Here is a 27,656-nt window from a genome sequence, read left to right on the forward strand (position 1 = left end):
GGCAAGTAACTGCTGTTCAATTTTTTTAGGGGGAAAGGGGAGCAGGAGGATGCTGAAGAGTAATGCAGGTGGTAGACTGCAGGATAGCAGGGAATTTTTACAGCAACAGCTGAAGGTAACAGTGAGCCCTGTTGTGATCTCACACAATTAATAGGAAGTTTCTGGGATTGTATGTCAGATTCGCAACAACAGCCATTCCATAGTTAATAGTAAACCCAGTCATGCTTGAAAATGTTCATGCAGTGATACCAAAATGGTAGCGGTGATCATTAGATCACCCATGCAAGCTATTTACAGCTTTAGCCAAAGGAAAGGCCATAGCTACTTTTGTTATCCCTAGCCTTGTACAGACTTTTCAGAAGCCTCCAAAGTACTGTTCCATAAGAATGTCCCATGCACTTGTGTCCCCTGCCCAAACTGTAGAAAGGGGTAGTGGGACTTGTTCCTTCAAACTATCCTTTAGCAATCAAAAGCCAGACTCCACAAGAGTTTTCCTGTATGTTAGTTTCTTTATTGCTCAAATGTTAGCCTAGTTTTAATTTAATCCCATTAGGTAGGGTGAAATGACTTCAGTCCTTATGTCATGTACGTTGTGCTGAGATTTCTGCAGATGGACATGGCCTGTTTTGTTTAGGGGTAGCATTTAGGCCATTGAAATAAGAGCTGCAGGTGTGCTTAAAGTACACCCTCACTTCAGAGAATGAGACCAGCACCAGGGCTTCCCTGGATCAAGTGTTAGAATCTAGTTAACATGCCCCTCCCCCCAGCAGTAACCACTCTCTTAACCCTCTGTCAGGCTCTGGGAGCAGTCAGTTATTCCTGCCACCCATCGAATGCAGCACTGGTGTGACGTGACTTGCCAGGAAGCAGTCACCCTTCTCCCCTGCAATGGTCATTAAGGAACACAGTGCTAGGCAGGATGGGCCTCTAGTACAGCCACAAGCCTTAAGGGTGGGGGATTTTACCATTAGTGCATAATGGCCCAGACATTCCAAGTACTAGAACTCAAAGCCTGCTGCTTCAGTCCTAGCTCAACATGCAGTACACCAAGTGCACTTCCTTCTGCTAAGGAACAGACAGCTGTTTAGGAAGAATGCTTGTAGCCTGCTACAGCTCAGGGAAGCAGCTGTTACTAGAGACCATGAACTGCAGTCTTTCCTTAAATTTGCCATTGTCCCTTAAGTCACCCGCAGAACATCCTAGGGAGCCAGACATGAAAGTTTTGCTGGGTTCCTGTGATATTTCACAGATGCCATCTCAGCCTTTGGATGCTCCTTGCTTCTCAGGATCACCTCTGTAAGTGCTTAGTTACCAAACCCTTGGTTACCACATCTCAGGTTAAGGGTCACATAGAAGTCATTCAAGGATTTACATGCAGTGTAGCTGTGTCAGTCTAGAATATTTGAGACAAGGATTCTTGACTGAGTAACCCTTCCCAATCACTTTAGAAAGGGGTGTAATGTAGTCTATTTCCCCACAAAATTTAATTTTTATGTAAAGCTTACAGGATAATAGTTTAAAAAAAACTGGTATAATCTAATTTAGAATGACACATTTCAGTTAGTACTAGCCATCTAAATTTGCTTTGTATGATTTGAAACAAATCAGAGCATCTTGAACAGTCTCCTCCTTTACCCTTCTTCCACCAAAATTTAAGTCCTTGGAAAGAATGTATGCTCATGCTTTAGCCCTTAATGAAAATCTCCAGGGTTAGGGGACTGGGGTCAGAACCAGTTAGTATGACAGAAAATGGTATATCTAGTGTCCAAAAAAAATCTGTTCCTAGTATCAGAAAAGCAATATTTATTGCCTTGCTTATATGCACAAAATGTTATTTATACAATATTAAACCAAGCAATCCACTGATTAAAATTTATACACAAAAGTAATACAGAATATTCAGCTGAGAGCTGTTTTGTCAAAGGGTCTTATTTTGAAGCCTTTGCCTCTGAAGGATTTTCCCCAGTGTCCAGGGTCTTCAGCAATCTGAAAAGACCAGCTGCTTCTCGGATCCGACTGAATTCAATACAAAATGCCTGCACTTCTATAAATAAGTCCTGTACATTAATGATTTTGTTCCGGATCAAGGACTGGAGAAACACACAAACAAGACGTACCAAGCGGTTCTGAAATAGAAAAGGTCTGGCTTTAATTGTGAAAATAAGCCCAAGCAGTTCTGTTAAAGGGTTCTGACAATTAGTACTAGTATATTGTGACTCACGCTTCATCAGTAACTAGTTAGATCACTTATTTTCACTGAGATTTTCTGTATTTAATCTTGTTTCCCCATTTGCTGCCCTACAGTAATGAAAAATGTTAAGCATATAGAGCTGGACATGCTCTTCAGTGGTGCACAAGATTTTCTTACTGATTGTAGAAACTGGGTTCTACCCTGCCCACTTTATCTGCAGGTAGCCTCACTCTCTTCAGGGCAAGAGTTTACATCCTAAACAATTTTCACAGTAGTCACAAAAGATTACCAACTTTATATACTGAGCTTTAAAAATAAGATGCTTTTAGGAAAAAGCCCTTTGAAAGTAATATTTCCAAAAAATTATTGAAGAATAAAAGTTACTCCTCCCAGAAGTTGTAGGGGAGTGTTTGGTTTTTTGTTTTTTTTTTTAAAGTGGGACAAATTTTAAACATGCTGAGAGCCATGCCAAATTCAGGGCCAGAAGGTTGGAAACAGAGGGTGAATGCCTCCCACTCCCAAGAGTTTTAGAAGTACCTCCCCTCAAACCTGAGAGCTATGTTGTCTCCACTTCAAATTTTTTTTTTTTTTTTTTTTTTTTTGCACAGAACCTCCTTAGGAACGGACAGGGCTTTGTTTTGGCTCCTGTGGGCACATCTATTGTAGTACTGAAAAGTTCAGTAGATTCTGGTGTGTTTCTCTGATAGTAAAGCATGTAGCTATCCTGAAATAAAGTTAGAAGTAGAAGGAGCTGGAAGCTTGAGAACACACACAAGAGGCAAAACATCAAATATGTGAATGGAGAAAGAGGCACCAAGGAAGAAATGCAAACATCTGACACCATACATAGGCCTGAATCATGTTATGGAATTATTGTACAAACACTTTGCTACTGAATGCATGAAGTATTTTACAAAAAGTGAAGACTACTTGCTACCTGTGCTATAAAATGCTGAAGGAACAACCCCTACACTCAAACATATGGTGGTAAAATACTAAAATTTCACTAAAGCAGTACGTTGCTGTTTGAAACCACAATCTGCAAAGAGGGAACATGTGAATTCCCAGTGTTGCCATGTTGTTAAATCTCAGTACTTGAATAAGGATAATCTTGCCTTTACTAATTAGATTTAACAAAGTTTCTAGCCAAGGCATTCTCAAATACCAACCTGCATGTATTTATCCTTAATCTGTTCACAAGTAGAGATGCAATTGGAGATATAAAGGTGAATAAATTCAGGAGGGAGATCAACTGCTGTAGTAAGCCTGTTTAAACACAAAATCACCTCATTACTACATAAATAAATGCTAGTTTATCTTCCATAGTACCATTAAACAATGGACAAGTACAGTTAACCAATAAATTTGTAAGTAATTCATTGACAATCCAAACTTGTTTGTTGCTTATTTGAACAGATCTTAGCTTATTTGAGTAACTATCGTATCAAGAATCAAATGCAATCATGTACTATCAGATACCAAGTTTAGAAGCTGGAGTATTTCTTCTGATGTACACAACTAGAATAGCATTCATTGTTTTGCTTTAGTTTTTTCAGGGCCCTAAATTTAGAAGTCATGGGAATTTCTAATATCTAAATTTCAAAATAAGTGCTACAGTTTAAATGACTAAACCTGTTTATTACACTACTGTTGTGACGAATCAGAAAACCAAGTGGGTATATAATGATACATTAGCACTCATTTGTGCTTTCAAGAACAGTGCCATCAACAGAAAATCTTTAATCACTCAACAGATATACTATGCTAATGTATCAAGAAGGTGTACAACTGCCAATTGTCTGTTTTTAATTGCTTGAATATCCACATACTAAAAGTTAAAGCAACATGATCACACATCACATTTGAGGTATATCAGTTAGATGTCAGCTCTGTAAGATGCACTAGACTGCTGTACAACCAACACGAACCTTGTGTGGATCACACAGGTATCTACATTTATTTATTTTAAACAAAATGATAAGGGAAGCTGATGCAGGTACGGCCAACAGATGTCTTAACATAAGACTTTGCAAGTGATTGTTACATCCTACACGTTGTTTACCTGATCTCCGTCACCTCAAAATTACCTGTTTGGCCCTCCCCACAGCTTTTAAACCCTCCTCCTCCCTTTGTCTTTAATGGAGAGGATACTGCCTGGATCAGAACTGATGTGATTTTCACTGTGCAGCGGGGACCAGAATGCCTATTATTTCTGTGGTTGTACTACAAGCAGGCGTCTGAAACCTGCAGCTCCTTAAGGACTTTTGTGGCTCCCAATGCTCGAATCGCAAAGTAAAGAACCCTCCTCATTTTTGATAAATGGTAAACATCTAAAAGTTGAAAAACATACATATCTAAAGCAGGCAATATGTGATCTTAAAACATTGGATAAACTTCCCTAGTGTCCTCCAGGGAGAGAGAAGATTCAGGAGTGAAAAAGTCAGGAAGATGGTACAAACACACAAAGTGTGAGGAAACAGAATATGTGAAAAGTTTGTGAATGGCCTGCAGTAGATGTGTACCACATTACAAATCATTGTGCACTATTCTTAAAATAGGGGTTACAAAAAAGTACAATTTGACATTATTTATTAAGGATTGTCATTCCCATGCATTGCAGCTCTTGAATTAGAGAGTTGTTTTTTTTTACTGAATTGGAAAAAATGGCTGCTCTTGCTATTTTGGTTGCCAACCCTGTTCTAGACAGATGTGGGATCTATTTATCTATTCCAACCTAAAACAGAGCAGGAATAGCTACTACAAACTCTTGGATGCTGCAAATGGGAACCAGTTGTATAACCTCTCCTTTAAGTTGAGTAGTAAGTACAAGTTGAACCACTCTAATCTGGCACTCCCTCATCTGGCAACATCCATAAGATGGCATGATTTTTAGGTAGCCGGACAAAGATTTATCATGGATGTGGCCAAGTTCCCTGTGGTCCCAAAAAGTTTGTTCAGTCAGCAGTCCTGGCCTTCAGTGTTCTGTGCTGTTATTTAGCTGTAATTTACACCTAAATGTCTTTTAAGAGTCCAGCAAGCAGTGGAAGTGTTGGTAATGCTGCTGGACAATATTGACTGTCTGTGGTCTGGCAAATTCATTCTGCTTCCTGAAGCTACTGGACTAGAGAGGTTCTGACTGTAGTTTCTTCAGCCATTTGCGAACAGTTGAAAGACCAAGAGACAGTGAAGAAGTTCTAACTATTCACTTAGTTTGTAGCTTCTGGGAAATACACCCCATCTTCCTTCTCAAACACCTGCACCATCCAGTGAGTATGGGGGACAGTAAGGGGAATGGAGTGAGTGGGGTACGGCTTTGGGGAAGGGACAAGGTAGACCCCAGGTTGCCCTTAAATTCAAAAAAGTAATTTTAGGCATAAAAAAGGTTGGAAACCACTACATGTATCCTCAATTTAAGGCTTATCCCTCTATGGCAGGTGGCACTGCTTTCCAGAATGAGCATCATCATCAGGTGATTGATTTACATTAGTGCAGAAAAGTTGCTTTTCTTTAGAAATATAAACGTAGAAAAGTAATCTAGTCAAGCATACATTTTTCCGGCCAAAAATTATTTCAGTGCAATTTGACAGCTATTTCCTAAACTCCTGCCACCTTTGGTTGCTTTAGTAGAACAAGCTAGTTTTCAAAACTGACTACACCACTATTCATAAAGCCGTGATCAGTAAAGCTGATCACATACTCCCTGTGGAACATTGTTTTTTTCTTTCCAGAACAACACTGATAAGAGCAGTCCAATGCCTGTTTCTTGCTGCTACTCTCCATTCTGTTTGCTGCCGAACCAAAGAGAAGTTGGGGAGAAGGGGACAAGAAAGTGACTGAAAAGGAAATGAAATTGTGTTTACACCCTGGCAGAAGCAATGCTTCCTCAGAGTAACAGTAGTAGTTTTGAAATTAAAATGCTCCCAGGTTGGTTTTTTTTTTTGTAAACTCCAGGCAAAGGCAACAATCTCTCATCTTTCACATGCTTTTGTCGTTTTCTTGTTTTTCACTTCCATCCAAAAAAAATTTATTCCAGCTAAGATGAGCTGCTGTAAAATCTCCCTATTGGTGCTTCCCCACAGGCCTGACAAGCATCAGTAAAGTACTATTCTAGAAGGACTAAACATGGCATTGAATATCAGTAGCAAAGGTGCTCAATTTACAACTGAAATTTTTTCCTCTACTCCTCTACAAGCTTAGATCTCTAGGGTATGTCTAACATAGTAACCAAACTCCCTCACCTGGCCTGTGCTGTGGGACCGTTTCATAGTATAAACTTCCAGGCATGTGCTGGAGCCCAACCATGTAAGTCTACACAGCAACGAAACAGCCTTTCAGCCTAAGCTCAAGGAGGCTGTCAAGAGCCAGCTATGGGTTTCTCTTTGCTATGTAAACATATCCTAGGATACAGCAGATTGTTTATTCCACACAAATTAAAATATGGCCACTGAGCTAAATTAACCCCAATGAAAGCAGTGGTACCTGATGTTCAGTGACTGGAATAATTCTGCTGCATGATATGAAATAGAATGCAGCTCATCCAGTCTTATAGAAAGAACAGTAAAAATGTGACCTTTTATTACTCACATCAGATATAGAATACAGCAGTGGACCAGATTTGTTTAAAGAACTAGTGCCATTCCTACAGCCTATTATGGAAGACAGTAGTAACTAATACTACCTTTTAAATCAAATAGTTGCAAGACCCCAGAAATGCTGATGCTATTCCATCATTTTGTAGGAATTAAGCAAGGCCATATTAAAAGTTTAAGGCTTATTAATTAGCAAACCTTGAAAATGTTAAAAGGTAGAGGGATTTTTAAATATTTGGTCACTTTCTCACAAGTGCTGTGATTCATAGAACTGGCAGCTCTCTGAGCATGCTGTTGTATACTAGATGTGGTTATTAGGAAATAGTAAAGCATCTAAGACCTCAGTTTAAGGCTTGGTGATGATCCAATAAGTTTTTACGAAGCTGTGAAGACTGAAAAAGCTTATTCCTACTAAAAATGTCACTCTTTACATACAAAGAAATAAGTTCAATATGAAAATGAGAAGCCACAAGTTAACTATTCAAACTAAATACATTCATCATCCTGTGATTTGATTTACATTGTTACAGAAAAGTTGCTTTTCTTTAGAAATATAAACGTAGAAAAGTAATCTAGTCAAGCATACATTTTTCCGCCCAAAAATTATTTCAGTGCAATTTGACAGCTATTTCCTAAACTCCTGTCACCTTTGGTAGCTTTAGTAGAACAAGCTAGTTTTCAAAACTGCACCACTATTCATAAAGCCATGATGAGTAAAGCTGATCACATACTCCCTGTGGAACATTGTTTTTTTTCTTTCCAGAACAACACTGATACGAGCAGTCCAATGCAGGAGCTCACAAAAAAGATGAGTTTAGATTTAAGGTGACAAAAAGCACTTACCGATTTACAACTTCCATTGAATGTAAAGACATGTCCATGTTGACCAGGACAGAAAAATACTCTGTTATCTGACTGGACTGCATTAGTTTAAGCAACATTTCTATAGCAACCAAAGGATTATTTTCCACCAGGTCAGGCAGTTTGGCAGGAGAGAGGCCAATGTGATACACAAGCTTGGGATCCTTTTCTAATTCTCCAAGAAGCTATAAAAAAAGCAATATCATCTTAAATTTGAATTAAACTGTACATGTTTGTTCACAACAAAAGCAGGTGAACTAGAAACCCACCCTTGATTTTATTATGACTTAGTTTTAATAAAAGATGTTCTGCCTTGCAGAGACTCCAGTAGATAAAGAGCGACTCAAAAAGTTTCGGACAATCATCAGGTTATGCACGTTTTTACAAAAATACTCTAGTCTGCAAAACAAAACACACTAAGTTTTCTAAATTACACACAGGGGCTGTGTCTCCATGTGCCGCTTCTTAAAGTGGCACACCAATGAGCTAACCAGAAGATGCTAATGAGGCACCTATGCAAATTTTCCATGCCTCATTAGCATATTGGCATGTGGTTTGAAGTCCGGAAGAAACTGTTCCGGACTCTGAAATACATGTGGAGATGTGCAGCCCATGGGGATCTTCCGGAAGGAAATCCTCCTCCCAGACTCCGAACCATGTGCCAATATACTAATGAAGCACAGAAAATTTGTATCTGTGCCTCATTAGCATCTGCTGGTTAGCTCAGTGTGGAGATGCAGCCACAGAGAATGATGCTAGCCCCTTTACATATTTCTTCTTAAATATATTTTGTTTTCTTTTGACAGTTCTACTTCTGCCCAAGGATAAGTGTACACAGAAAAAAACTTTACAAGAAGGGAGAATTTAAGCTCATGGCGCTTATATGCCACAAAAAACTACATAACCCAAGTTTCCTTAGTTTCTTGCTCTAGCTCTGACATGAAGTTAATCCCTGAACTGGCAAATACACTGGTGAACTGAGCTGAACAACAACTTTTACATGTTTTTTAGACAGAAGGATAGTTGTACCAGAACATTTTCTTCTTCCTACAGAATACTGTTAAGACTCAGGCTCACTGAAATTGGTAACACTTGTACTAACTTCAGCAAGACAAGAATAAGCCCTGAGTATCTCAAAATAACCCTGTGATTGAAAGCCTCTGCCAAACCTGAAACAGCATTACTGCAACAATATTCTCCTACCAGGGAAATACTGTAGCTAGTTACTACAGGTTGAACCTCTCTAGTCCAGCAGCTTCAGGAGATGACTGATGCTGAACAAGAGAATTTGCCAGAGCAGACAAGCTCAATATTGTCTAGAAGCATTACCAACACTTCCACTACTTGCTAGGCTCTTAGAATATATTTAAGGGGTAAATTACAGCTAAACAACAGCACAGAACACTGACAGCCAAGACAGGTGACGGTAAACACACTTTATGGGACCATAGGAAACTTGGCCACACGCATAAGTGGATGTCTGGCTAACTGACATCATGCTGGATTACAAATGTTCCCAGACGAGAGAGGTTCAACCTGTAATCACATTTTGCATTTGTTCAGCGAATGCCTTTCTTCTGTTTCTACGCTCACCCTGTCAACTTTCAAAAATATTTTCCTTACCTGACCATACACAAACCAAGACTCTTGAATTTTTCTGTTGAAATAAGACATTTCCATCAATGGTAACTGAAATGTATAGTATGCAAATGAACAATGCTGCTTGAGAATTTAGAGTTTGGACTTAAGGATCCTGTCTTTGTATATTTTGACATGAGACAGAATGCGTGTTTTAATGATTACAAAGCATTAGCTTTTTGAATCTAAACATCTGTCATTGTCTGTCCCCAACCTCCAAATGATCACAAGCACAGGAAATTATAAATTGACAGAAATTGAAAAAATGTTTAGATAACATCGATATTACCCACAGAATTATTTTTTTTTAAATAATTTCAGGCAACCCTAAATAATTCTCATTACATTTGTGTCATTTAATTTGACCCTAGATTTCTACACAAAAGAACAATTAGAACAATAGGCAGCAGGCACATAGGACCCACCTGCGTCTGCTGTGGAGAGGATAAAGGACTTTTGAAAGCCTTAGCCATGATGCGTTTGATTTCTACTCCAGTGCTGTTTTTAACACACATTGACTTATCCCACTGAATTGCATGATCTGGCTCTATTGGGTTTAGCCAAGCCAGCTCATCCTCACAAATATGGAGTGGAGGTGGTGGCCGGATAAACTCTGGTCGAAAGTGACCTGAAAGACAGTGTTGTGAAGATTTCTTTCAAAGGAAAAGTAAAGCAGTCAAGTTATCTTTGTATTACTCAGTGGAAAAACTATTATTAATTTAAAAGGCTACTATGTTGTATATTTAATATAATAGTGACAATAGTCTGATGAGTGGTCCTCCCTCTCTCAACTGTAAAACTTTGCAACTAATAGATTAATTTGCTTTTGCTAGTTTTGTACTAATCTAGAAAGTAGATCAACACACATCACTTGTCACTCTAAGTAATTGTGCCAAAGAGTACAGAAATTTAACAGTAAAACAGATCCACATACTTTCTATGGGTGGTTTTGGTCCACTCACTAAAGCCTCTGTGATCTGTGATGCAACCGAGCTGTCAAAACCAGAATTTGAGGAATCTGGGTCAGGATCGCTGAGAATGCTGGGGAAGCTAGCTTTGCTCTGTGTTGGCAACTCAGACTGACGCTCTGGAAAAAGAAAGTTCAGTCATGATATTAAAACATACAACGAACATAACGGTTGTCAGGAATACCAAAAATTGCAGGAAACAATCTGAGCTTTAGAACAGCATTCATTTAAAAAGCATGTCAACATGGAATCTATTTCAGGCTTGTAAACGGTGCACCACAGGCACTTGCTTAGTGGTGCGCACAGAGCTAATCAGAAGGTGTTGGCTCTCCTTTCCACCTCCTAAAACTGCACGAGGTAGCTAAAGACACTAACACTCCCCCAGTAGTGCTTTTTAATGCAAATGGCAATTTTTTATTTATCACAAGTGTTTACGATTGCACATGGGAGTAATGCAGTGAACTGAACGGGAGAGAACATAAGCTATCTATGAGAATCTTCTCAGACTGCAATCTTCTAGTGGGCATCCACAGTCCCTGGATGCGGGGAAGCTTGTTCCAGGGGGCTACACTCCAAGGCACAAGCCCCAGCACCCTAGAGTTACCATACGTTCAAGATTTTCCAAACAGCCTCTTTTTTGATCTTCTACTATATCTGAGCAGGTTTTTCAAACCAGAGGCTATAGTTCAGGTTTTGCAGTACAGTTCAGAAACAGCTGTCTCTGTGCCTCATTGGCCAGGATCCAGCAGCTGCAAGACCAAACAGCTCTACAGTGCAGCATGTCAGCCTCACATGGCAAGACTGTGAAACCCTTCTCCATGGAGCAGCATTTCACGTCAAGTGAGCTAACCCTGTGCTGCAGGGCTGGTGAGAAGGGCAGAAAGAGGACTGGCTACAGCTGCTGCCATGGGAAGAGGTACGAGAGAAGCTGAAGCGAATTTCTGGGAAATGCAGGGAGGGAGTGCAGAGGTCAGATAGAAGGGGGCACAGGAGGATTAGGGGACCACTCCTTCCAGCTCCCCATCTTCCTTTCTCTGGCCACATATTATTTTGAAGAACCTGAAACATAATCAGCCCAACAAGCCTGGCAATCTACAGGGCCCTGAAGTTTTTCCTAGCATGCTGGGGGTATGTGCAGGGGGCTGGGCACAGAAAGGAAAAGGTTGAGAACGCATGCTCTAGGATGTGACCTAGTCTATGGAAAGAGATCTAGTCAATTTCAAAAAACGTTAGTAGTTTTTCCATGCACTATTTGTGCCAGAGTCCCACTGTGAAATGTGCTTTTGCGGTCACATTTCTTTCTCCTTCACCTCACTGTTGTGTGAAGACCTAAACAGACATATGCACGCAGACTCTACAATGGTGGGGGCCATAAGAAAATCTAAATCAGGGTAAAACACTTTTCAGCATGGCCTTTCAGATTTATTTATCTTTATTTCTTAAATTAACCCCTTTCAAAAGGGGCTTGCTTTTCATGGAAAACAAACAAAAAACAAAACATCCTCATCCATGCAGTATAATTTGGGCACCCAAAGTGTAAATTCATTTTTGAATGCTTAAGTCAAAGAATGCAGAATTCATAAAAATGTTCAAAGATTCAAAGAGGGAGACACAGGACTAAGGCAGGGAACACCAGGCAATAGTTTGAATATCACAGTAATATTTGTCTAATTATTCCAGCACCTTATTAAGGATGGAGTTCTAAAACAATGAGAAAAAACAGTCCGGAACCATAATGAAGGGTTATCACATCTTTATAAAACCATAACTGGATTTTTGGTGGTGTTCAAGTTGGCTCCCATTCACTATTTCCATCCTTCCTACTGTTTCAATCAAAACAAAAAAGTGTCTGCTAAAAGAGTTGACTCTTTTCTCTATTTCTCCTGCCAAGTGGTCCAAAAGGATAACTTTGACTAGATGCAACAAAAACCTGAATTGTCTTAGGCTACATTTACACATACCGGGGAAGAGTGAACACTTGGGTTTGATCTCCAAGAGTGCCATTTTGCACATGCATGAAACTGCGTGTTCTGTGTTCCAGGGTCAATGTTGATCCCTTAACTTCTTGCGAGCAAGAAGGATTAAGGAATGTCGACAGGAGGAGCGCTCACGTCAACATTCTGCAGTGAGGACAGGGACCAATGTCGACGGCTGCAAAATCAATTTTAGGTACACAACTGGCATACCTAACATGGCACAGCAGCTGTCAACAGCTCCAATAAGTGTAGATGTAGCCTTAGAATTACAAAAGCTACTGAAAATTCAGCTATAACACCTGATGTTGCCAAAAGATGTAACTTGAAGAAAGGAGTAATAGTTACTTAATAATAAATTAATCTTTGTTTCTGAAATTGGAAACTGCACAAAATGCAGGGGAACAAAATTTAAGCATGAAAACTGCCAACAGAACAAAAGACATTTCAAATATAAAGCCTTTTCATATATTATAAGAAGTGTCTTCATAGCCTCAAAGAAAATTCCATGTATAAAACTTGTCAGCTAAACATTGGGCAGTTTAAAAACGTCCTGTGCTTGACATATCTACAGACTAGAATTACAGCTCAACTCATTTACGCTTAAAAAGTCACTTTCATTTTCATCTCAAGGACAAGCTGTCAGGATGTACCTAAAATAATATTTCTTACCTGCTAATGTTAGCTGAAGTCCACTTATATCTACTGATTGGGCCATGTTTCCTATATCCATTAAGGCAATCTGTCGAGGAGTCTTTTTGAAGAGTTCTCTAGGAGGAGCCAACATCAGTTGGGAAAGGAAGAATTTTTCTTGTGGAGTTATGGGAGGTAAGAAACCTGTGAAAAACAGTTTTCCTTACATGTTACATAGAGGTAATTAATAATTTGTACACTACTACAAAGGAACAATGTTTGCTAAACAAACTATGGCACCAATATTAAAATTAGGGCTGTCAAGCAACTAAATTATAATTAATTGCACCGTTAAATAATGGAATATATTTAAATATTTTTGGATGTTAATACTTTCCAATGTATTGATTTCAATTACAACACAAAATACAGAGAACAGTGCTCAGTTTATATATTACAAATATTTGTACTGTAAAACACAAGATAGTATTTTTCAGTTCTCTCATTGCAAGTATTGTAGTGCCATATCTTATAATAAAGGAATTTACAAATAGAATTATGGAGGAAAAACCTTTCATTCAAAAATTAAGCAACATAAAACTTTAGAGCCTACAAAAGTTCACTGAATCCTACTTCTTGTTCAGTCACTCAAGTTCATTGACAGTTGTAGAAGATAATGCTGCCCATTTCTTGTTTTCAGTGTCACAAGAAAGTGAAGACAGGCATTCACAGGGTACTATTACAGCAGTGTCACAAGGAAGTTACATGCCTGATGCACTAAGGAGTCATGTGTCCCTTTATGCTTCCACTTCCATTCCAGACGATGCATCCATACTTGATGACAGATTCTGCTCAATAACAATCCAAAACAGCGCAGACCAATGCATGTTCATTTTTATCATTAGAGTCATATGCCACCAGCAGAAGACTGATTTTCTTGTTGGGTGGTTTAGGTTCTGTAGTTTCCATATTGGAGCACTGATCTTTTAAGCTACTTAAAAGCATGCTCCATATCTCATCCCTCTCAAGTTTTTGGAAGGCATTTCTGAATCAAAGCCGCAGAACTCAACTTGGGTATCTGTAGAAATCTTACATTGGTACAATTTCTGTATTTTGTCAAATCTACAGTGAAAGTGCTCTTAAACATGTGCTGGGTTTTCATCTGAAACTATAACAAGAAAATATGGCAGAATGTAGGTGAAAAAAAATAGGCATAGATTTTCCCCACAAGGAGTTCAATCCTAAATTAATTTAATGCATTAAAAACAAGCATCATCATCATGGAAGCATTCATCTCTGGATTAGTGGCTGAAGTGTAAAGGGGCAGACAAATGTTTAGCATACCTGGCATGCTGATATGCCAGCAATGAAAGTGCAATTTGAATATGCTTATCAGTTTCAGGTGGCACTGAAAACAGGAAGCAGACAGCACTGTCTCCTATAAATGTAAACAAACTTCTTTGTCTAAGCAACTGGCTTAACAAGAAATGTGAATGAGTGGGTATGTAGGCTACAAAGTTTTACATTTTTACATTATGGCACTGAAAAACAAAACAAAGTCTACGCTTGTAAATTGCGCCTTCACAATAAAGAAATTACAGTGAACTGAGCATTGTATGCTTTGTTGTTACTGCGGTCAGTGTATTTGAAAATGTAGAACATTCAAAATATTTTAAAGATTTTAACTGGAATTCTATTGCTTAACAGTGCTACTAAACAGTTAATATGTTGAGTTAATGCTGTAAATTAACTGTGAAACTGTGATTAAGCAACAGCCCTAATTAAAATACATAAATTAGGCTGACACTACCTATGTATCATTTAAATGTGAGCTATGCAGAATAATTTTGCTTAAACTGTCTGCTGAACTAAACCCAGTCGATATTTCTTTGGTTTTAACTACAGAACATTTTTATTTAGCCTTCCTTCACCAGCCCTGTCTCTCCCTTTTTTAGGTTGAAGGCTAGGTCACAGATTACCACAAGGGTCAAGGAAGCCACCTAAAATTAGTTTAATTTTTACAATTAAAAAAATCCTAGTCCTTCAGATGTTACAAATATTTGGCCATCCATGTTAGTAAAACATCAGCCGTTATACTGTAATTGCATCTATCATATCAAGCTCTGTTACACTTTGGGGGCATAGTTTGAATTTAGGTACTCCAGCAAAGAATGATTTGATTAAAAGTAGGTAGATACAAGGAAAGTAGTACCTCTCCCTAAAAGAGCACTGAACACAAACATGCCCTGGGTTACGGAACATGTGCCAGAAGCAGTAAACAGCTCCAAACTCTTCCCCACACAACCTTTGAAATTGAAGTTTAGAAATCAAGCAGTCTTGATGCATCATTTTGTTTTGTAATGTAGACCAACAATCACCTCTTAACAATTAACAGGCATATTTACTAGTCAGTCTTAATATGAATTGTACTTTGTGATGAACAAGTTGCTATTAATACTACAAATTATTCAAAGTGAAAAACTTTTAAAATCCAGTTTAACTGTCACTATTTCTAGTTTGATTTTCATTTCAAAGCCAAGAAATACAAAAAGTCAGTTTATCTTTCAGATTCTTAATGCTGCTGAGTTTGGGCTTCATATGCTGCATAGAATGTTTGTTTCAAAACAACTGTTAAAATTATGGAAACATTTTTATCAGTCTTTAATGTTTGTAGACAAGTTTTAAGGAACTTTATTTTGGCTCAGATAAAACTGACAGTATCCCTTTTAAACTATAAGGAACTTAGTGGGTTTTTTAGACGTTTCTTGCTATCAAAATTGTTAAACAAGACCTCCATTTCTTGTTAAAGGGGAATTTATACTATATTTTAAGTTCTGCATTGTGTACGTTAGCCATTTTCGTTTGCAATGTAAATAAAATTTAAACTTGGCACTGCCATGCACCTTGTAAGTTCTAGAGTAACTTGAATACATTTCTAATTTGCATTTTTCAAATGACATTATAAATACCTGAGCTGTTTGCAACTTTACAAACACACCTCACCGACATCATACACAGACAGTGAAGAGCACTATTTCAATTAGTCACACGGCAGATATTCATTCTAATAGCCATAAGTGAATCCACAGAATTATACTTTCATCTGATGGGAGGTGTGGATTTTAAAGTCACGTGGACGTGAATGACTGGAATACCGCAAGCTTGCACACACTCTCAAGCAATGCTTTTGAAGTTCAACACCCTCTCCCCACAACCTAAACGGTCACTAAGAGAGCTGGGAGAGCAATGCCAATAAATCAATCCAGCTCCCCGACCCTTGTATCTTTAGCGGTGTCACGTCCGGTTTTTGCTCCAAAGCGGGACTGGGCGCCCCTCAGCTCGCACTGACCGTCCCGGAACTCCCCGGCGCTTGTCAGGGCGGTACCTGAGAGCGGCGGCCGCTCGGCCTCGTCGCCGCGCTCGGGCGCGGGGTTGAGCAGGTGGGCGAAGATGGCTGCGAAGGGGTTGGCGGCCAGCGGCTCGGTGCGGTACATCTCCCAGAGCAGGTAGAGCGCGGTGAGGCGCTGCGGGGGGCTGGGCAGCAGGTCGGGCTGCTGCAGCAGCAGCACCAGCACCGAGCCCAGGCGGAAGTGCTCGGCCTTGCCGAAGTAGTGGTGGAAGGCGCTGGACAGGCCCTCGAAGGTGCTGCCGCCCGCCTCCTCCGACACGATGCTCAGCAGGCTGGTGAGCTCCTTGGGAGACAGGCTCATCCTGCCCGCCAGGGCCCCCCCGCCGCCCGCCTCCCCTCCGCCGCCGGGGGCCCCCGCCTCCGCGCCCGGCACAGTGCAGGGCGCCGGGCTACCCCCGCCCCCGGGCATCCAGCTTCCCGCGCGAGCGCGCGCCTGCGTGCTTGCACACCCCCGGCGGCTTCGGGCGCCCGCCGACTCCGCGCTCGGCCTGCCGCTGCCGTCAAGCCGCGCGCCGGCTTCTTTACGGCGTTTTTGCTGCACTGCCGCTCAAGAAACAAGGACGTTTTCGTAGGGGGAGGAGGGAGGGAGGTAGAGCAGCAGGGGATTGGCCAGCGGATACCCCAATAGAAGCCGGAGGGTGGCAAGGGATTGGTTGCCGCTGCCGTAAAGCCGCTCGCCGGTTCCAGTAGTATGGGCGTGTTTGCGACGCTGTCGCTGAATCAACCAGGACCTTATGGTGAGGGGAGGGAGGGAGATATAGAGGCAGGGGATTGGCCGACGGTTACCCCAGTGGGAGCCGGAGAGAGGGACGGGATTGGTTGCTGATGATGGGGGCGGGGCCGAGTGCGTAGCCCAGGGAGGGGGTGCTGCTGAGGAGTGGGAGGCGGGGCTTTGGGGAGGATCGAGGAGTCTCCTACCAATCGCAGTGCAGGAGTGAAGCGTTCCTGGGGGCGGTGGTGCCGCTGTCTGCTCCCTGTGCGCATGCGCCCCCTGCAAAGGGCACGTACACGTGAACATAAGCAGCTGCCGTTCTAAGTCAGCGCGGAAGGCGGGTAGTGCAGCGGTGTTGGGGTAGATATAGTTTGCGCTTATACTACAGTGCTCTGTCTGCAGGGGTTACTGTCAGAAGAGGTTTTTCCAACAAAACTTCTGTTGGCAGAGTTCAAATGCCTAGTAAAGCAAATTGAGAGAGCACTCGGCTCTGTCAACAGAACAGCTGGACTGCACCTCCCATCGCCCTGACACTCCGGAAAACAGGCACTGGGAAGCACAGCAGACAGTTCTGTACATTGTTCCGGAGACCCTGTCTGTCAAGAGAAGGCCCTCCCCAGCATCTACACAGCTTTTTTGTCAACAGAATCAGGGCTGAAAGGCAGAAAGCTGTTAGCAAAAGTGCTGAGTTTAGTGGCCATAATGGCAACAAAATGCATTTTGTGTGGATGTTCCACCAGTTTTGTTAACAAAACCAGGATTTTTGTCACCAAAATTTGCTAGTGTAACTGTAGCCATAAACACTAGTGTGTGGGGGGATGATGCTGTACTGCTAGCACTTACTGAGGTGTGCTGACAAATCACAAACTGTCCTGCAGCACCTTAAAGACTGACACATTTATTTATTCGGTAATGAGCTTTCGTGGGTAAAACCTGGTTTTTCAGATTTGGGTCTTACCCACAAAAGCTCATTACTGAATAAATAAATGTGTCAGTCTGTAAGGTGCTACAGGACCGCTTGTTATTTTTGAAGCTACATACTAACACAGCTACTCCCCGCAGGCTATTAATACTTAATGAATGTAAAAAACATGTGATTTACCAAATTCCTGTATCTCCAGTGACTGTTTCAATCTTCTCTTGCTTCCAGATCCTTACCTAACCCTGCCTCAGTGCCTCATTAGCATACAGGCAATTGCACTGTTTTTGAATTGTGAGCCATCTGTGTAGATGGGGGCATTTTGAAAGGACCCCCCAGACTTCAAAAGCCACTTCTTCCTATTTGGTTTTAGGAATAAGGCGCTTTCAGAATCAGGGTCCTTTTGAAAGGCCCCCATCTATGTGGGCAGCTTTTGATTCGAAAGCAGCAATTTTGAATCGTGTGTGGCGGCTGTTATGCTAATGAGGTGTTGTATGTTCATGGCAGCACCTCATTAGCCTCTTCCCAACTCACTCGTTACCATGCCCCTTCCGAAAGGAAAGGGCTAGCGTAGACATAGCCCTACCGTTCAGACTCTAGTCACCACCTCTCCCATTTTGCCCTTTTAAAACACTGTAAAAAGCAGGGAGCAGATTATGACACTTGTGAGGGATGGCAAAGTGCTGCTGATGCAGAGGAGGCTGAGCTGAACTGAGCAGTCAAGAATCTGGGTATGCTTGAGCCAACCTGGTATGAGCCCCTGCCTGGGACAACTGGAGCTATTGTTAATCAGCTCATACAACCTCATCAAGCCTGAAGGTCCTTTACATTTACAATCAGTCAGAACAGGAACCAACAGTTTTGCTTCCCAGTCCTCTGGTCTAGTGATTGCACCACACGCTTTCCTTCAGAAATTCCAACATAGATGCCTGTTACTGGTTCAAATAATGTCATATAGGCAACTTTGTGTGTGTTGTGGTGGAGGGAGAGGATAACCTTTTGGCAATATATTTGACTGGTAGGATAGCTTTAGTTTAGTAAGGTAAAAAATTCTGATTATTTTTGCTATAATCAGAGGACAAGAGCATATTAGATTGATTTGCTAATAGCAGGTAAAGCTACAGTAAAAGCCCTGTGATTTGATTGTAGAAGTTGCTTTTCTTTCTTTCCTTAATATATTCTGAGTTACAGTTTGCAAACACACTTGCAAGGAGAGGAAGATAATGAAACAGTGACTCCTGATGCATTTTACAGAGAGGAGGCAGAAGAGAACCAGAGGGGGAAAGACAAAGAATTATACCAAATTGTTTGATTTGCTATAGAGATTGTATTTTAGTTTCAGCAACTAGACTAAATAGCTAAAAATAGAAGAAACTCAAGAACATGCTAGGGAAGGTTGAGCTCCACCCTTAGAGACAAATTGAAATAGAAGTACTGCCAGATTCTGTTATGCTCATGAGTCTTTCCTCCTTTAGATACAAATTCCTTTCCTTTATTGTTTAAGTATTTCATCTCATTTGGGATATTTTTATATAGCAACACTCATGGAAGGAGACAGTGTAGTCCATTTGGGCCAGCTGACACATCTTTGTAACAATCATATCTTGTAAAGATTTTTTTCCTTGTTAAAAATGAAATCTTTAAAAATCTTCACTACAACAACTATCAGAGGCAAGTGTCTGGAGAACTATAACAGAAACAGATGTTTAAAAAGTAGATCTTTAATTCCTTGAAAAGAGAGAGATTGGCTTACCATCAATACTACAAAAGACTCTACTCTTCTTACTGGGTAACCATATAAGAAGAAATCTTGAGTTAACAGATCATTTTTAAAGATGCCAGTGTGACCATAGCCCCAGCCTCAACTATTAATAGTACAACAGCTGCATAGTGTGCTGAAAACCAGTAGACTTAAAAACAGGAACACATCTATACAGAGGAATAATGTTGAGTCCCTTAGCTATTGTACGTGTGATGAGAGTTCTCCTTTTCAACCAATTTTTGAATGTCAGGACTCCACATGCACAGGTATGCTAAAGTGTAGATAGCTCCATCTACTCATCTGCTACAGCATAGCAGATGCCTTCTAGAGAGCTGAAATCCTGGCCCCACCCCAATGACAAAACTTCCACTGACTTCAGGGGAGTCAAAATTTCACCCTAGATTGAAAAAAACAATTTATAAGATGTTAAATTATTTTGTATATATACCCATCTAATTACCAATCCTTTCTTTTACATCTTGGGTAAAATTTCCCCTAGACTAGGGCTTGATTGTGAACAATTCACAACAAACAATTCAATTAGTAACAAGAAGTCCTGTGGCACCTTATAGACTAACAGATATTTTGGAGCATAAGCTTCCATGGGCAAAGACCCTCTTCGTCAGATGCATGGGGTGGGGGTTCAGAGGAGGATAACCCACACACACTCATGCATTTGATGAAGTGGGCCTTTGCCCACGAAAGCTTATGCTCCAAAATATCTGTTAGTCTATAAAATGCCACAGGACTTCTTGGGCTATGTCTACACTAGGGCTGCATCTACACTAGCAAGTACATTCGAAATCCAGATCGGAAGACCAAGCTCTTTCGAAAGAACTCGTGGAGCGTGTACGCACACCCCGCGCTCTTTCGAAAGTAACTTCGAAAGAACTCCTGCATTCTTTCGCAGTCGGTCTTCCATTCCCAGGATGGGAGGAGCGTCCTCCTTCAAAAGATAATTTCAAAGGAGGAAGTGTAGACACTCCGCATCGTGCTCTTTCGAAAGAGGGAGTCATCCATGGCGGCAATCAGGTGGCAGGTGGCGGCGCAGCTCACAGCACAGACAGAGCTCTATGGCCCCAGCGTCCGGCCGCGCTTAAGGACACAGGCTCCCAGAAACCCTCAGACAAGAAGCTGAGAGCGTGCAGGCAGCAGTGAGGCCATGCTGCTCTCCAGCTCGCCAGCCACCGCAATGGCCAGCCAGTCCCTCACAGCACCTGGACCCATGGCCAGCCACCCAGACCCCTGCCCACCCCAGGGCCCTCCAAAGATAGCGGGAAGTCGTCCCAGGACGTGGGCCAGGCCCCGAAGCATCGAGCCCCCTCCTGGACAGAGGCCAAGATCCAGGGCCTCCTCTCCCTATGGGAGGATGAGGAGGTCCTCCAACAAACAGGGTCTGTTGGCGCAATGCCGTCAGCTTCGAGCGGCTTCCAAAGGGGCTGCTCGGCCGCCGCCACCCCACCCGCACACTGGACCAGGTCCGGTCAAAGTTGAAACAAGTGCACCAGGGGTATTGCAGAGCCTGGGACGAAGCTGGGTGGTCAGGGGCAACCCCTACAAGCTGTCCCTACTACAAGGAGCTCCACTGCCTCCTGGGGCCGAAGGAGGCCGTACCCCTCACCATCCTCCTCGACATGTCCATCGGTGACACCAAGCCGGTGTCGGTGACAGAGGGCGAGGAGCACCCCGGACCGTCAGCCAGCTCCAGGCGACGGCGGACAGCTCGGCAACTTGACCCCACCAGCAATGATGAGGGCTCAGGCGAGGGGGCCCTCATCATCAGCCTCCCATCTGGGCTGTCCAGCCGGGCCCCATCAAACCATGCCTCGCCTGCCTTCCCGGAGGGACCCATAGGTAAGTGGCGTTCACACCAGCCTCCCTCGTGCCCGGGGACGGAGTGTCAGGTCCCACCTGGGGTGGCCACAGGCATCCCACCTGGCCACCAGCCCAGGTGCATGTGGACCCTGCACAGCTATGTTCCCTGGGCTCTCAGGGGGACAATGCACGGCACTCAGCACCACATAGATGGGACAGCACGAGGGGCTGGCCAGACTTGGAGGGACCAGGGAACAGCGAGCAGGGGGGGCACATCCTTGGTACCCCTGCGGGGCACCCAAGGACATGGACCCTGGGAGTGGGGGTGGACAGGACATGGGGACCAGCACCTGGGACTAATGGCCCATTCTTCCCTCCCCTTCTGTCTCCACAGCTCCTGCAGCCAGTGGCCGGACCAGCTCCACCACAGAGGGCAAGGGGGAGCAGCCCAGATCCCGAGCAGGGACTATGCAGGGCTGCCACCAGGCCACCCACTGGCGCCACCAGGGCGGCAGTTAGGAGGTGGGGGATGCTGTCCATACTGCAGCTCTGCGGGACATTATTGGTGTGCTGCAGGAGTGGCTTGCCATGGAGCAGCAGGCCTGGGACCAGGTCTTGGCGAACATGGACGCCCTGACCCGGGCTGTGGTGGGCCACCAAGACCCAGACACCGCCCCCCCTCCCATCGCGTCCGCCATGATGCAAGGTGGCATTGTAGTGTCCCCAATGGGGAACTCCCGTTGGGGGATGAAGGTCCCCTTGGCCATGCAGCAGCCCAGCCCCGAGTTCTGGAACACCCTGGCATCATGGGCACGGCCGGACCAACCCACACAAATGTCCTGGAACTGACTATTGGCGTCGAAGAGTGCCTGTAGGACCATGGAGTGGTAGCCCTTACGGTTTATGAAAGCCCCGCTGCTGTGCTCTGGGGCCCAGATGGTGATGTGCGTGCTGTCCAGGGCCCCAAAGCAGTTTGGGAATCCCAACTCCTTGAAGCCCTGGATGGCATCGTCCAGGTCCCTGACACGGACCAGCTGCCGCAGGAGGATCCTGATGATGGCCCAGACGACCTGCAGGGAGTGGGAGGAGGATGCACTCATGAGCATGGGGTGGCGTGTAGTGTGCCCAACCATCCCTGTCCTCTGCAGGGCAGGCCTCCCTGGGGCCCCCCGGCCCCATCCCTGTCTTGTCCCTGATGAAGGCTGCCCTGTGGTCCTCGATGGTGCCCCATGCTGGAGTGCCCCTGATCCCCTGGCCTCTGCATGCGCATGGCTGACCTCATTGAGGATGACCCCAACAGTAGCCCTGCCCACCCCGAACTGATGGCTGACAGGATCGGTGACTGTCCGGAGTGGCCAGTTTCCAGAGGGCAATGGCCACCCTTTTCTGGAGTGGGAGCGTTGGCCTCATGCGTGTGTCCTGGTGCTGGAGGACTGGGGCAAGCCAGTGGCACAGCTCTAGGAATGTCCCCTTGGTCATCCAGAAGTTCTGTAGCCACTGGTCATCACCCCAGTCCTCCAGCACCAGCCGATCCCAGCAGCCACTGCTTGTGGGGAAGCTCCACAGGCGGCGGATGCCCCGGGGACTGGCTGGGGATATCGTGCCCTCAGGACGACTTCCAGGAGGGTGGCTAGTAGGCTGGCTGCCCACAGCTGCTGCTGCACGGCAGCCAGGGCCACAGCCAGTGCACTGGCCACGGCCTCAATGGGGATGGGGGGCTGCTGGGCTGCTCGGGTACCATGAGGGCCCGGGATGCCTCCTCTGATCTCCTCAGTGTGTGAGCCTGGGGACAGATGGCTGGCCCTCAAAGTATGCAGGCCGAGGTATGGGATGGGGGGTGCCCTTTAAGGAGATGGCGGGCTGCGGTCCTAGAAGGGCTTGTCCGCCATGCGACCCTGCCTGCGAGACTTCCTGCGCCTGTGCTTTCAAAAGAGTGCCCTGCATAGCGTGGATGCTCATTTTGGAAATTGCACTTCGGGACTTTCGAAAGAGCGGATCGCACCTTCGGTTTCTGTTTGTCTGCGTGGACGCTCCCTTTCGAAAGGACGGCCTTCAATGTTCTGTTTCAAAAGCCATCCTTTCAAAAGGGGGCTGTAGTGTAGACGCAGCCTAGAAGCATCTGTTGACAGATGTTACTGTCTACAGGGTAGTCTGGACAGCACCTTTTTCAACAGATTGCATCTGCACACATCTTACTCTGTCGACAGAGAACTGCCAGACTGCATTACCCTCTGGTGCCAGAAAGCTGAACGGCAGCTCTGCAAAGAGGGCTGCCAGACAACTGGAAGCCCTGTCTGTTGACAGAAGTGTCTACACTGCACTTTTGTTGACATTGCTTTGTCCAGAGATTGTTATGCCTCAAATTTTTGAGGGATTATACTGTTGAGGAAAATGCAGACCTCTGTCTAGACTTTGTCGACATAATGCTTTAAGTGATCAGATGCTCCCTGAGTTATGTTGACAGGAGGCCTCTTCTGTCGATAAAACTCTGTAGTGTAGACCCAGCCTTGTTGTTTTTGAAGATACAGACTAACTTGGCTACCTCTCTGATAATTCAATTAATGTTTTATTTTTTCTTACTAATACTGATTTTTAGAAATGTGTCTGCTATTCTAAATGCTTTGTGTGGAAAAAAATTAAGCATGTTTATTGTGAGCAACCCTTTGAGTATTCATTATATGCAATTTGCCATCGTATCAGCTATAGTGTTGTTTCTGTTTCCCAACTGGAGGGCCTACGCTTTCTCACCTACCACTGCTACTCAAAAGCACTTTTATTGTAGGCCCTGATCTGTGCAGGTCCTGTTGCAGGATCAAAAGCTTAAGGGCTAAATTAATCTTGACTCCAAACCTGAAATGCATTTTAAGGATAGGAGGGGGGAATATCCCTTGTTTGCATGAACATTCAGAAAAAAAGTGAATGAAAAGGGTTGTTTATGTGGTTGAAAGGAATAGCTATGCAGAAACAGCCAAATTGTTTGTGACTCATTTTTCTCCTTATCTGCCTAATTCTGTTATAAGGAAACTGTGTTTCTCTCCTCTCCCTATTTCCTGCATATCCAGGTAGCCTTCAGAAAGTGATTTTTCCCCCTGAGCTATGACAAAGTATAGAATTCAAAGGGTCTTTTTTAATTAATATCAAATAAATCAACGTGAAAAAAATTAACTGTCAATTACTTTCAAGATTTGCAGCAGCAATTGGGTTTCTTATAAACTCCTTATTTATTTCTTAAATAAGCAAAAAGATTTTGGAATCCTAGGCACTCCAGCTATAAACTCAAGGTTAGATGGAGATGATTCTTTTGGGACTGTTTTTATGTGTAAATGAATCTAGCTGGAATCTTCCTCATATAGTTAAGGAGCAAATGTTAATGATGGTGTAACTCCATATAATTCAGTAGAGCGACACCAACATCGACTGTGGGGTAACTAAAGTAAATGGTGTTACACCTTGCTTATACTACATCTGATACTGGTCCATAGTACTTTGTTTAAAATATGAATCTGAAAAAAAGTCAACTCAGCTCACTTAGGGTGGAGGCAAGAGATCAGCATTAATAAGAAATGAACACAGATTCAGGACATATTCACAACAGCAGTTCAGCTCACAAGGAAATTTTGCTTTTTTAAAATTTGTTCCCATCCCATTCTCTGTGATAGAAAGGGGATTTTTCTTCAAGTTCTTATATTTTGTTGAAATGTTGAACCATAAATCTCTTATTATTTGCTGTTTCACACAGAAGAAGCAGTTTACACTGTCTGAATCTGGGCCTGGCATTATTAGAAATTGTCACTTTTCACCATTTATAATAAGCAAAATAGTGGTAATCAGGAAGAGGCTCAGGAATATTCATTTTTAAAACTTTAGAACTTAATGTGATCCTTCTCTGAAAGGAAAATAAAATGTATTTTTAGATACAGTACTTAGCTTTGTGGAGCAGTGATATTTATAGATCAAAGGGAAGATGATAAACACCATAAGCCCATTTGTAAAAGTATCTTTTCAAGTGTTATTACTTTGTTTTCCATCCGCACTTGGCTCATCTCCACTGACTTGCTGCCGCCCTCACACCATCCTTTGTCCATTCAATAATGTTTTCTACACACCCAGTGAAGACTTTGCTGGACAATCTTTCCAAAGCCCTCTCCCAGGTTATTCTTTATTGCCTTTTAAGTATGCTGCACATCCTCAGAGTATCCCATTATTTTGCCCAACTTTCATTTATGTTAAAAGTTTCTAAAATACATTTTAATGATGCATAAGAGCAATATGATAAGCTTAATAGCATGCTATTGATTTTTATCTGAAACAGACATTTAAATATTTCAGTACCCATTTAGCAGTGTGCATATTTAATGTGGTTTGAAGACAAGGCAAACACAATTTTTCTACTAAAATTAGATACAAATTAATTAGTTGCAGTAAGCTACCTTACAAGTCTATCTGTGTTTTCAAAATAACAGTGTCACTATCAGACACTAGTAAAGGGAGTAGAAATAGAAACACACCTGTCTGCACGCAGCTTGCCAGTCCTGGGCTTAAGAATTCAGACACAGGCATTGCTGGTGGAGAATATACAGTGTTAGATTCAGCTAAGCAGTTCTCAAATTATGGGTCAAGACACCAGAGTGGATCGGGACCTCATTTTAATGGGGTCACAATGGCTGGTGTTAGACTGGTGGGGACCCAGGGGGCCAGGGTTGAAGCACAAACCCCACAGCCCGGGTGGTAGGCAAAGTCTGAGCCCCACAACCCTGACTAGCGGGGCTTTGGCTTTGTCGTGGGGCGACAAGGCTGAGGCAGATTCATGCTTTGGTTTTCCCTTCCTGGGATGATGTAATCATTTTTTGTTGTCAGAGGGGATTACAGTGGAATGAAGTTTGAGAACTGCTGAAGACTGCAAATCACAGTGTGACGTCCCATTTGCTGTATGGATACCTTCTGGGAAAGCCACCCACAGCCAAGCACAGAATAGAAAGTGAAGCAGCATGTTGTTTGGCTATAATTCAGACTCAGTGGTCAGACTGGAAAGGAAAAAACTATAGAATAATCAAACATGCCAACATAAAGTTTTAAGGAAAGAAAAACAGTGTATCACAGTAGTCCCTCAGTGCCAAACAAACTGGTTATTTTGTCCTATGAAATCTACCGTGTTCAGGAGAGGTTTGCAATCAGTTCCATAAGAAAACTGTGAAGTTCGGCTAAGTATACCATTTGTCCAGATGCCAAAGTAATTTTAACAATAGCGTCACCTAGTGCAGCAAGTGATATATTATTGTGTCACCCAAATATAATACTGTGTTACACACATTCCAGGGACAGCCAGTCTTATCCATTCCTGAGGCTCAGGCATAATCTTACATTTTGCAGGTTTGTGGGGTCTTTTGCCAGTGAAAGAGCCTTATACAGTAATATTCTACTTAATCATTATTTATTAACAATAACAATCACCAAAAACCAGAATGCAAAGTCTAAGCATACAATGCTCACCACTCCCAACAATACAGATGGACTTTTCTTGATGGCCAGTCAGAATCAGGACCATCTGGGGGACTCAGGTTTCAATATGGTATAATTGCTGGTGTTGAGGTCTTGCAGCTCTGGTTTTGGGGCTGTTTCCTGGAGTTGGTTCCCAATTAACTTTCTTTTGGGCCCCAGTTTATATGATGAAACTTCAGTCTCTGCCTAGCTGTACGTTAGCTATTTCACTAGCAATCCTACTATACTGTAACAGATTTACTTAAGCAATCAGATCCCACCACCTTAATTGATTTACACCTAGCAAAATTAATTATGCATCAGACAAGTAAAGAGCCAGATAGATGTCATACAGACAAATGGGAAAGGGAACTATAATGATAGAACAATAAAGAAATGAGGGTTATGCAACCTCACCTATTGATAGGTAATTTCTTTCCAGAGGAAATGCTATCAAACTAAGTTTTCTTTAACCATCTTACGATCTGTTTCTGTATCTGAGGATATCGGGTGCCATTAGGACAGGGTCTACATCTTAACAGCCTGGTATTACCCTTGTTAATAACAAGGAGTCCATTGGCCCCTTAAAGACTAACATTTATTTGGGCATAAGCTTTTGTGGGTAAAACCTACTTCATCAGATGCACCCTATTTTAATGTAATTTAGCTGGAATGTGAGTATGTGACTTCATGTTTTTCTGCTAACAG

The 27,656-nt window shown here is 42.9% G+C and overlaps 1 protein-coding gene across 1 annotated transcript; it reads right to left on the reverse strand.

Annotated features, from left to right (window-relative positions):
• Positions 1-1,788: 1,788 nt before the first annotated feature.
• On the reverse strand, positions 1,789-16,732 carry CNOT11 (CCR4-NOT transcription complex subunit 11). The gene is made up of 7 exons (XM_074991564.1): positions 16,239-16,732; positions 12,893-13,057; positions 10,214-10,366; positions 9,705-9,907; positions 7,624-7,826; positions 3,361-3,457; positions 1,789-2,126 (listed from the first exon to the last, which is right to left on the reverse strand). Exons 1-7 carry the CDS (start codon positions 16,669-16,671, stop codon positions 1,929-1,931), a joined length of 1,452 nt encoding a protein of 483 aa, XP_074847665.1. The 5' UTR covers positions 16,672-16,732; the 3' UTR covers positions 1,789-1,928.
• Between the last annotated feature and the right edge of the window lie 10,924 nt (positions 16,733-27,656).

The sequence above is a fragment of the Carettochelys insculpta genome, chromosome 1, assembly GCF_033958435.1.
Source record: "Carettochelys insculpta isolate YL-2023 chromosome 1, ASM3395843v1, whole genome shotgun sequence".
NCBI classification, from domain to species: Eukaryota; Metazoa; Chordata; order Testudines; family Carettochelyidae; genus Carettochelys; species Carettochelys insculpta.